At 30.7% G+C, this 11,566-nt stretch overlaps 1 protein-coding gene across 1 annotated transcript; it reads right to left on the minus strand.

Annotated features, from left to right (window-relative positions):
* Nucleotides 1-21: 21 nt before the first annotated feature.
* On the minus strand, nucleotides 22-477 carry LOC126704801 (class V chitinase-like). Its single transcript, XM_050403805.1, has one exon. The coding sequence runs from the start codon at nucleotides 475-477 to the stop codon at nucleotides 22-24; it is 456 nt and encodes a 151-aa protein (XP_050259762.1).
* Between the last annotated feature and the right edge of the window lie 11,089 nt (nucleotides 478-11,566).

The raw sequence follows: 11,566 nt of genomic DNA on the forward strand, positions 1-11,566 counted from the left end.
CTCAGAATTTACAGCGGTTCGCTACTCTTGAAAGAGTAATCCCATGTTCTTCATGTTGAGGAATGTGTGTGCCGAAACCCAACAAAGGTCTAAACCTTGGAAGCCATAAAGCCTGGCCATCTTTATTGAAGAGTCAATGAAAGATGTTCTGTAAGTTTCCTTGCTGACCATGTACGCAAGGGTGGTATGGTTTACAATGGAAAGAAGGGTGGTGACTGATGGGTTCTTTTGTCTAACAGTTTTTGTGAAGGTGGAGAAGTATTGCTCATCAGTGGACGATACAGAGAGCTCGTAGGACGAAGAGTTTACATCCGCAAAAGCGCAAATAAGGTGAGTAAAGAGAGCTGAGTTTATATCTGAAATGGGAAACTTGGTGTCGGAGAACCAGTAACCTGCTTTGACCCAAGTTTGTGCATTTGAAGTCTTCAATTTTGAATAGAGAAGGATATGGAAAAGAAGAATGATAATTTTGGACATCATGTATATGTGGGTACTTGATCCTCAGGAGCAAATTAAAGGTGCATATAAAAATGACAGCATCTCATATTAATTTGTAGCCACACACGTTTGTGCAAGGAGCCAACGAGAGGATTTTGTGAGTACCTTTGATCGGTGGGATTTAATAGGGAGAAGGAGGAGAAGGGACGAAGAAGGTGACAAGTTTGGAGGCCATTGAAGAATGGCGTGGCATCTCATGCTTTGGCTGCATATGTCAAACGGTCAAAAGTTTATTTAGAAATATGATTGTGTCCCGTACATGTTGTAATCATCGTATTATATTCTTTTTATTTCTTTTTAGTGTTTTACTCTACGATATCCGCTTCTGTTAACTGTGCTCGTTATCATCAGGTTAAGATACTAATCGGTTTTTAATATAAGCAAGGTTTGAACCCCAAGTTTTTTATTCAACTATCAAACTTTTTTAATTGAGCTAACTAAAACCCACAAATCATCATATTATCTAAAAAAGAATATTAGTTTTTTCTTATATTTAAAAAAAAGTAATGAAAGACATACACTTATTATTAGTTATAACATACTCATTTTACACACTGTCAAAATGACTGAAATCCTATTTTGAAAACAGGATCAAAATAGAGTACGTACGGATTGTGCAATACAAGTGTGTAATAATATTTTTTTAATTTAAAAATTGACACATTTGTAAGATGAAGTAAAAAAATTTAATAGTTACTATCATTAACATCACTCTTTCGTTTGAGGATGATATTCTTTACAACTCTCTAAGACCAATAATTTTAGGTAAAAAAAAAAAAATGCTAAAGTTACTACTAAATTTAATGAGAAATGTTATATCTATAACACTTTTACAGAAAATCATAAGTAATAAGTTATTATTGCCTGTTATTGGTGGGTAAAAAAAAAATTTCGTGATGAGTTCAAATTAGAACAATTAATAACTTACCATTTAAGATTTGTTATAAAAATGTTATGGATGTATTACTTCTCCAATTTAATATAAGATGTATATGCAATGAGTGCCACGTTAAAAATAAACGACTTTCTTAATTACTCTTTGTGCCTTGTTTAAAAATTCACCCATTCCCTCTCTCTTGTTTATGTGCATTTGTTTTTCCCAAAAAAAAAATCACTCATTATTTTGTAAAATCTATGTAATGCAATTTGGAATATTCGACATCACTAAATTTAAGTAATATGTGATGGGGCCATTTTTTTTTCCAATTCTTTAATTTTGAAATATGCTAGAGGTATTAAAATTTTTACTGTAAATTACAGTTGTTCCCTATCCTTTACACCAAATGCCAATTTGGTCTATAATATTAATATTTCAATTGTGTCAATTTGGTCACTAATATTTTAATGTCATGTCAATTTGGTCCTTATTGTTATCTATTAGATAGAAAAATTTGATATGTCAAACGAAGTAATAAAAAATTATTTTTCCTACCCATCAACAGCCACCTATACTGCCATGTCAATTCTTTTTTTTTTTTTTTTTTTTTTAAATCCAAATTTTCTTATTCGCACATGAGTTCAAGTTTGGGGAAAATTCTAAAAACCTTAACTTTCTCACTATCATTAGATTATATCTCTCTTTCTTCTCCCTCATCCTCATTCTCATTGATAGTTGCTTCAGATATGAAAAAGAATCATGCCATTCTAAATAGCCAGACTTCACTACAAGAATTTTGGTCTTTTACGACCCATGTTTTAGCGACGACCAAAAAGTTGTCACTATTAGGCACACATTAGCAACAATAATATATGGTCATTGCTAATAAGTGTATAGTAGCGACGCCACTAAAGTAGTCGCTAATAAGTCATCGCTAACGTCATGGAAGGAATTTTATTTACTTTTGGAAAATTAAGGGAAACTTTTAGCAACAACAATTAATTTTGTAGCGACGACATTTATGTTGCTAAAATAAGGTTTATTTTAACGATGACATCTATTGTCGCTAATAATCATCTTTAGTGATGACCTTGTGTTTCATTGCAAATATGTAGCTAAAAATATATAGTAAATATATTATATATATATGCTTTATTTATCAGCAATGACACATTGGTCGTTGCTATTAGAAGGCTATTAGCGAAGATATAATTTGTCGTCTTTGATAATCACCTTTTAACAATGACACAACATGTCGTTGCAAATATATCGACCTAAATATATTGGAGGGGAAAATTTTCACTCTCAAAAAGTGGTAGGAATTATTGGAGGGAAGCAGACTATTTATTAGCAACGAATTAGGTTGTTGCTATAAGGGATCTTTTAATGAAGACAAAGATTGTCATCACTAATATGCGGGCCAAAATAATTTTGATATAATATGATTTTTATTTTTAATCAAATCCTCCTAATGTCTCTTAAAATATTCAAAATGACATAAATTCCTTTAAAATACTTGAAATATTAAAATACCATTAACCTCGTCAAAATGACCAAAATACCCCAAACTTATATAATGACCAAAATAACTTTGAAACCTCCAAAGTAATTTAAAATCTCAAATCCATTAAAAAAAAAAGAAAAGAAAAAATGAGACAAGGGAGGGCTTGTTGCTTCAAAATACTCTCAAATAATAATGTTACCCATTTGAAACTCAAAATCGATAAAATAACAAAAATTGAGAAAGTTTTGATTCCACTCAAAATACTGACTAATACCCATAGTTATCAAAATGTGAATCGTATTATGAATCAATTTTTAATATTTCTGTATCATGTGTCATAAGAAAGGTATTAGTCAATATTTACCAAACTAATAAATTCATTATAAATATATGAAAGGTATATTCATTATAAATTCATAATATATTCAACTAATAACCAATTCAATCATCAATTATGTGATAATATTTACCAAAAGTAAGTAAATAAATCAAATTAAAATATATTTATAACATACATCTTCAAATTAATTAAAATTAGAAGTAATAATACATGATATATGAGCCAAAATAATAAATGTTTTCATCATTTTACCTAATCAACTTTATCTAAGTCAATGTTAACATGATGTTCATCATCTTTCAAAATTATTTCTTCATTGACATTTTCTAACAACTATTCCAATACCCAATAATCAACTGAAAATCTTTCCACTAAACCAGTTTCACCAAGTCCAGTGGTCTCGAGACCATCTTTTTAGTTTGATCGAGTTTGACCAATTTTAACTAAACTTTGACCGTGCCTTTCTTTAAATCCAACTGTTTGATTGTGACCATAATTTACTGAAATTAACATTTCATTACGCTCTTCAAATCCAACTGTTAGATTTCAAACCGAGTATGGTGCATGATGGATATGTGTTGTGTACCTATATTACTATGTTCTCTCAATCTGACCATCCAATTGGTCTTAAATTTCACCAACACCAATATGTCACCATATTCTTTAATCCTAATTGTGATGCCCCAATTTGATTGATTGTGTGATGTGTGTGGGTGTGTGATGAGTTCCACATTGGATATTTATTGGGTTGAACTGGGCTTTATTAACAACTGCAAGGAGCCTCAATTGTGACTAGTCCTTTTGAGGTATAGCGCAGATGTGGCTAGCACTTTTCCTTGGGTCGTTACACCAATGACCATGATTTGAATATAAATTTCACCATGTCCAATGGTCTCGGGACAATCTATTAAGTTTAATCGAGTTTGACCAACTTTAACTAAACTTTGACCGCACCTTTCTCCAAATCCAACTGTTTGATTGTGACCATAATTTATTAGAATTAACCTTTCATTACACTCTTCAAATCCAACGGCTAGATTTCAAATATAAGTATGGCGCGTGATGGACTTGTGTTGTGTACCTGTATAGCTATGTTCTCTCAATCTAACCATCCAATTAGTCTCAAATTTCATCAACACCAATATGTCACCATACTCTTCAATCTCAATGATCAAGATTTGAATATGAATTGGAGCATGATGGTCACGTGCCATGTGGCCCCATGAAGATTCAGTTATCATTGTTCTCATTATTTGATCGTCTGATTAAAATTATGTTCCCCAAAGTACTTCTTTTAAAGTTATGTTTTTCCCAGGATCACACATGAAAGTGATAGGAGTTTTAGTTCAAAGTACTACCTTTAAAATTATATTTAATTTTTGAAAATTCATTTTTAAAGGGAAGATACTAGTAGGTGAGTGAACAGTGACTTTTATCTATCGCCAACGGCATGCAGCTCGTATGGGTCAGATTTGGTTTTTTTTTTTTTTTTTTTTTTTTTTTTTTTTCTTTAAAATTTGATATGATTTTATTAGTTTTAAGAGAAAGATTGTGTTTTGTGATTTTGTTTTGATTGTGTTTTGTTGTCCTTTGTAGCCGTTGAGAATAGGCTAAAATTTGAATATGCAATGTTATGCTATGCTAAATTATAATACCATATCACTATTATAAAATAATAAAAAAGTAAGTTTACTACCACAATAATTTTCACAATTTTCTTATGTGGAGAATTGTAAATTGATATAAAAAAAAAATGGTAGGTTTACACTTCTACCAGCTCACAAATTAAGCATGAACAAGTTGCAACAATATTGTGAAAATTATTGTATGGGAGTAAACTTACTCTTATAAAAATATTCACTATCATCATATTTAAATATAAAAATAATAATAAAATGGTACAGGCTATAGGCTAGTAGAGGCTATCACCATTTACTTTTTTTTTTTGGTTTCCCACAGTGTTTTCTCAAATCTTTCAACCAAAGACTAATTATTGTTTTATAGAAATAATATTCATTTTAATTTAGAAATATTTTTTTTGATTGATTATTTAATATTTATGAAAGTGCAAAATAGTTTGACTATTAGTCACCAAGCTTGCAACATATCAGGCGCCTATAGGCTATAGCATTATAGTCTAGAAAATGGAAATACAGTTGAGAAGCATTATAGTTTATGTTCTCAAGGAATTATTGAAGTTCCCATGTGTTCTCCCATTATTACTTTGTAATTTACTTTTTCATTTCTCTACCTATCTTCTTCTTCATTTTGTTGCCCAAGTCTGTAAATCGCTTCTTCTTTTTTTTTTTTTAACCATACCACTTAGAACCATGCAAACAGCAAGGGCAAGAGGTAGATTTGCACAAAATTGGGGCAGATTTGAGTAGACGACTAGAGGCTTAGACCACACCATAGAAAAGGGTCACTCATCTTCCTCCTTAACGCAACCCAAATGGCTTATGTTCTTTTTTTATTGCAGTTTGTATTTTTAAGATTGTGTTTTTTAGTTTGTATTTTTTTTTATTGCAGTTTGTATTTTTCTTTTACTGCAGTTTAGAGATGATTGAGAGAAATGATTATTGTGTTTGTAGCCGTTGTGAATATTTTAATCGGTTGTGTTTTGGTGGTATTAATTTGGTGTTTGTATTTGGAGGGAAAATGGGTTAGGGATGGGCCAAAAATTATATTTGGAGGGAAAATGGGTACCAAAATTCTTTTTTTGGTATTTCAAAAAATGGGTATCATCATATTTAAATTTTGAGGAGATTAAATTGGGTTTTTTTTTTTTTTTTTTTTTTTTTTTTTTTTTTTTTTTTTTTTTTTTTCTGCTCAAAAGAAATATTTAGGTAATAATTGAATTTTTTTTGTCACAATAACTCATGAAATGTATTAAAAAAAAACACCTAACATAACGGATTTGAAGTCCCATGAGCCATGATCTCCATCTCTTTCTCAATCATTACTACCAATGATATATCACTCATCATCTCTCTCATTCTTTCTCAAATACCTGCTAAACATGTAGATCCACTGCCACTGTCCAGGTATTTTTCTTTTTTCTTTTCATATGGTTTTGTTCTTAGTGTTTTTCATTAAATTAATAAATATATGTCTTTAAAAAATAATGTATTAATTAACACCCAAACTTTTATTATTAAAGAATCATATGGAAAAACCAAAAAAAATATTTTGGATGTACTGAACGGTTTGTTTTTTCTATGGTAGTGTAAAAGTCATTCAATTTCTTTGTTATACCAAAGCTGAAAAATCACACTCCATCAATTTTTTTACTTGGATTTGGGTAGTGTAAAAGTCATTCAATGACTTTAATTGTACTATGATCCCAACTTTCCTTGGTTCAATGTACAGTTTCACACATCTATATAATTTTGTCTCTTTGATAACTGAGAAATTTCCATTTTAAGAGAAAAAAAAAATGGTAATCTGAAGTCTTCTTTGGACCTTTGAACCTCCTTTTCAGTCGGCATTTTAACCTCCAGGTTTGGCATTTTGACTTTAAAATCTCCTTATCTTTAACCCTGCTCTTTCTTGCTGTAGTTTACCTTCTTTTATTCTTGGTTGTTAGTGGTAGATTCTAATTTTATTTTATTGCTTGCTTTTTGGACATGTCTAATTGATAATTGATTACAATTTTTGTAGCACACTATGAACAATATATGGGTTAAATTGTATATTGTACACTTTTTTTTTTTGGGATGCTGAGATCCAACATGACTATTGTCCTTTTGGTTTGGAGAGAAAAAAACATTTCTTATTTGCATGCTTCACTCTTGCTAGGATTGCTTGTAATTGTTAAATTTCTTACATGCCTAAGTGGGAAAAGGGAATAGGCCTTTGCAATTGTAATTGGTGAATGACACAACTAGCTTTATAGGATTGGCTGCTACATGGTTATATATGTGTAGTTCTCTATGTGAGCTAGCCATTACCCTTGCATATGGTTTAGTTCTAGCCAACAAAAATTGGAAGTGTGGAGAAATTCTAAACTTTCTTTTTATGTTGGTTTGATTCAAATTCCATTTGATAGAAAATTTGTTTCAATCCCCCTGTCTACTTCACCATTCTCATGATGAGTGTGATTTGAGAATGGAGAAGCAGATTGGGGGATTGAAACAAATTTTCTATCAAAATGGAATTTGAATCTAACCAACATAAAAAGAAAGTTTAGAATTTCTCCACACTTCCAATTTTGGTAGTTAGATCTAAACCATATGCAAGGGTATTGGCTAGCCCACATAGAGAACTATACATATATAACCATGTAGCAACCAATCCTATAAGGCTAGTTATGTCATTCATCAATTACAGTTGCAAAGGCCTTTCCCTTTTCCCTCTTAGGCATGGAAGAAATGTAACAATTACAAGCAATCCTAGAAAGAGTGAAGCATGCAAACAAGAAATGTTTTTTCTCTCCAAACCAAAAGGACAATAGTCGTGTTGGGTTCTAGCATTCCAAAAAAAGAAAAAAGAAAGTGTACAATACACAATTCAATATACAATTTAAGCCATATATTGTTCATAGTGTGCTAAAAAAAAGTGTAATGAATTATCAATTAGATATGTCCAAAAAATCAAGCAATAAAATAAAATTAGAATCTACCACTAACAACCAAGAATAAAAGAAGACAAACTAAAGCAAGAAAGAACAGGGTTAAAGATACAGAGATTTTAAAGTTAAAATGCCAAACCTAGAGGTTAAATTCCAATTGCAAAGAAGGAGGTTTGAAGGTCCAAAGTCAACTGCAAAGAAGACTTCAGATTACCTTTTTTTTTTTCCCTTAAAATGGAAATTTCTTAGTTATTAAAGAGAAAGAATTATACAGATGTGTGAAATTGTACATTGAACCAAGGAAAGTTGGGATTAGAGTACAATTAAAGTCATTGACTGACTTTTACACTACTCAAATCCAAGTAAAAAAAATTGATAGAGTGTGATTTCTTTGGTGTAACAAAGAAATTGAATGACTTTTACGCTACCATAGAAGAAACAAACCGTTCAGTACATCTTTTAATTAATACATTATTTATTAAAGACATATTTATTGATTTAATGATAAACACTAAGAACAAAACCAGAAGAGAAGAAAAGAAAAAAGAAAATACCTGAATAGTGGCAGTGGATCTACAGGTTTAGCGAGTATGTGAGAAAGAATGAGAGAGATAATGAGTGATATATAATTGGCGGTAATGACTGAGAAAGAGATGGGGATCATGGCTCATGGGACTTCAAATCCATTATGTTAGGTGTTTTTTTTTTTAATATATATATATATATATATATATAAATTCATTTATACATTTCATGAGTTATTGTGACAAAATATTTTCAATTATAACCTAAATATTTCATATGAGGGGAAAAAAACACAACCGATTAAAAAATGAGGGGATTAAAAAAAAAAAAACACTCAATTTAAACTCTTCAAAATTTATATATGATGATACCCATTTTTCAAAATACCAAAAAAAGAATTTTGATACCCATTTTCCCTCCAAATATAATTTTTGGTCCATCCCTAACCCATTTTCCCTCCAAATACAAACACCAAATTAATACCACCAAAAACACAACCAATTTAAATATTCACAATAGCTACAAACACAACAATCCTTTCTCTCAAAGATCTCTAAACTAAAAAAAAAAAAAATACAAACTGTAGTAAAAAAAAAAAAAAAAATTCAAATTAAAAAACACAATCTTAAAAATACAAATTATAGTTAAAAGCAAAAAAAAAAAAAAAAAAAAGGCCATCTGTGTTGCGTTGAGGAGGAAGACGAGCGGCCCTTTTCTATGTTGAAAGGTTTGGTTGATAGAGAGATAAATTGGATTTTGACATGGCTTTGTTTTCTGACCTTGGATCTTTCACTTAACTTGTGTCTTTCATCCGTTTTAAAAATGGAGAGAACAAGAGGTTTTGTAACAGGCAGGGAGGGGAGCCAAAACCAATTATTTTTACTGATTTTGTTAGAGTGTTGGGATGGCTACTGTTATATTTGTTAGCTAGGAGCTGGAGTTATATTTTAGAAGGTAATAACTGATTATTCTAAATCGAAAAATGTTATTCTTAATTTTTTTTTTTTTTAAATTGTGATTCTACTCAAATTTTAAAACTTTTTTTTTTTTAGTTATTTATTATCTCCAAATCTCCACCTCACATCATAACCTTTCCAGAGACTTTTGGCTTGAGTTTGAAGGTCGCTAAAGATGGCTTTGGCTACCCACGACCACGAGGAAGAAAAGGGAAATTGAAAAAGATTATAGTTATGAAAAGGGATTTGAACCTTTGGTGTTTGCTTCAAAGACACGTGCTGGTTTTTTGTGTAGGTGGGGTTCAAACCCAGGTCATCTGATGTTGAGAGGAGATATATTTCATTGCAACAAGTTTCAACTTGGTTCCATATCTTCATGAGAAATTTGTTATCATTTGATTAGTATTTGAGTGAATAAATTGGAACTTATATTATATATATGATATTGAACTTGGGTATTATTTTCTCTTATTAGTAGTTGTTGATTGAGTAGTTGTTATGCTTATATGAGTATTTGTGATTGAAAATTTGTGATGTGTATATGATTGTGGTTTATTATTTCCCATTAGGTACCCATGTAAAATTCAGAAAGTAAATTTTAAAGAAATCCAAAAAAAAAGTTGTAAAATGTTATTAGCAATGACAGTGTCGTCACTAATATTTTATCATATCATTAGTGATGACAAACAATATCATCGCTAATATGCAATTTTTAGTGATGGCATGTTTGTGGTCACTAATATATCATTATCTGTGATGACAGCAAGCGTCGTCGCTAGTAATGACATATTAGCGACAACAAAAATGTCATTGTTAATAATAATCTAATAGTGACGACAAAAAAATTCGTCACTACTAATGAGCTAGTAGCGACGACATTTCACATTGGGTTCTTGAGTTATTTATGACGACAACTGTCACTATTATCGACGACTTTGTCGTCATGAATAGTATTGTATTCACGACAACATAAATATCGTCACTAAAAATCTTTTTTGTTACAATTTTTGTTCAACAAAAGTTAGCAACGACATTTTTTGTCACCAATATAATTAACAATGATATTTATAGCATTAGCAATGACTATATACCGTCGCTAAAAGACCTAATTTCTTCGAGTGCGCTTGGTCTTATTGGGACCAAAATTTTGCTCAAAAGCATAAGCAATACAAGAACAATTGTTTAAGCAAGATGATTGGCACCATTATCGCTGTCAATGTTCTTTGGCAGCGAATTATGGAGCCAATCAATGTTAGACATGAGAAGAAACCCATCATTCTGAACATCAAAATTATTACTGCACTACAGAGTAGTTTTCCTCACATAGCCGTTGGACACGTTCTCGGCAAACATGGTTCTTGCAATCTTGGGTAGTCTTATTGCATATGCTAAAAGCACCACATAAAGCATAATCCCCACACCTAGATAACTGTAATGATGAATTCCACTTTTTCTCTTCCTCTAATTATGACTAAAGTTTAAGCTTCCTAGATTCATCCAACACGATTCTCGAAATTTGAGTATGATGTGTAATTAATAGGGCAAGAATCATAAATCAAAACATCAAAGCTAGTGTGTGAACCAGTCCAATATACTTTTTATGTTTTAAGTTAAGTGCTAGTTTGTTTTATTTATATACTTTTGGTTTAATGGCATCATAATGAGGATGAGGGAGAAGTAATTTAGAGAGAGAGAGAGAGAGAGAGAGAGAGAGAGAGAGAGGGAGAGAGGATTTTAGAATTTTCCCCAAACTTGAACTAACGTGGGAACAAAAAAATTGGGTTTTTGTTTTTGTTTTTCTTGTTTTTAAGTCTTACATGGCACTTTCTCAAAAAAAAAAAAGAAAAAAAAAAAAGGTCTGACATGGCAGTACAATTGGTAGTTGATGAGACAAGAAAAATTAATTTTTTCCATCCAATAATTAGCAGTAGGGACTAAATTGATACATCATTGAATATGTTAGAGACCAAATTGATACAATTAAAAAGTTAAGGGCAAAATTGATATATGGTATAAAGCGTCGAGACCAAATTTATAATTTACCAAAAATTTTATTATGTAAGCTTTTAAAAATTGGTGTCAACATTTAAACACAAACCATGAAAAAAATGTTAAAAATACTGTGACTTTAATTACAAAAAGAAACTTATAAATTAAAACGTGTTAACAAATGCGATTGATGTCACATCAAAAACATAATAAATAAATTTCTTAGTCACATATTATTTTACGGGTTAAAAGCTGGGTAGATTTTTCAATTAACACCAATTTCATTTACACGACCATATCAATTTTT

The sequence above is a fragment of the Quercus robur genome, chromosome 2 (genome assembly GCF_932294415.1).
Source record: "Quercus robur chromosome 2, dhQueRobu3.1, whole genome shotgun sequence".
Lineage (NCBI taxonomy): Eukaryota > Viridiplantae > Streptophyta > Magnoliopsida > Fagales > Fagaceae > Quercus > Quercus robur.

Excerpts from the sequence above, each read along its gene's own strand:
- LOC126704801 (XM_050403805.1), bottom strand. The coding sequence starts at position 477 with ATGTCCAAAATTATCATTCTTCTTTTCCATATCCTTCTCTATTCAAAA.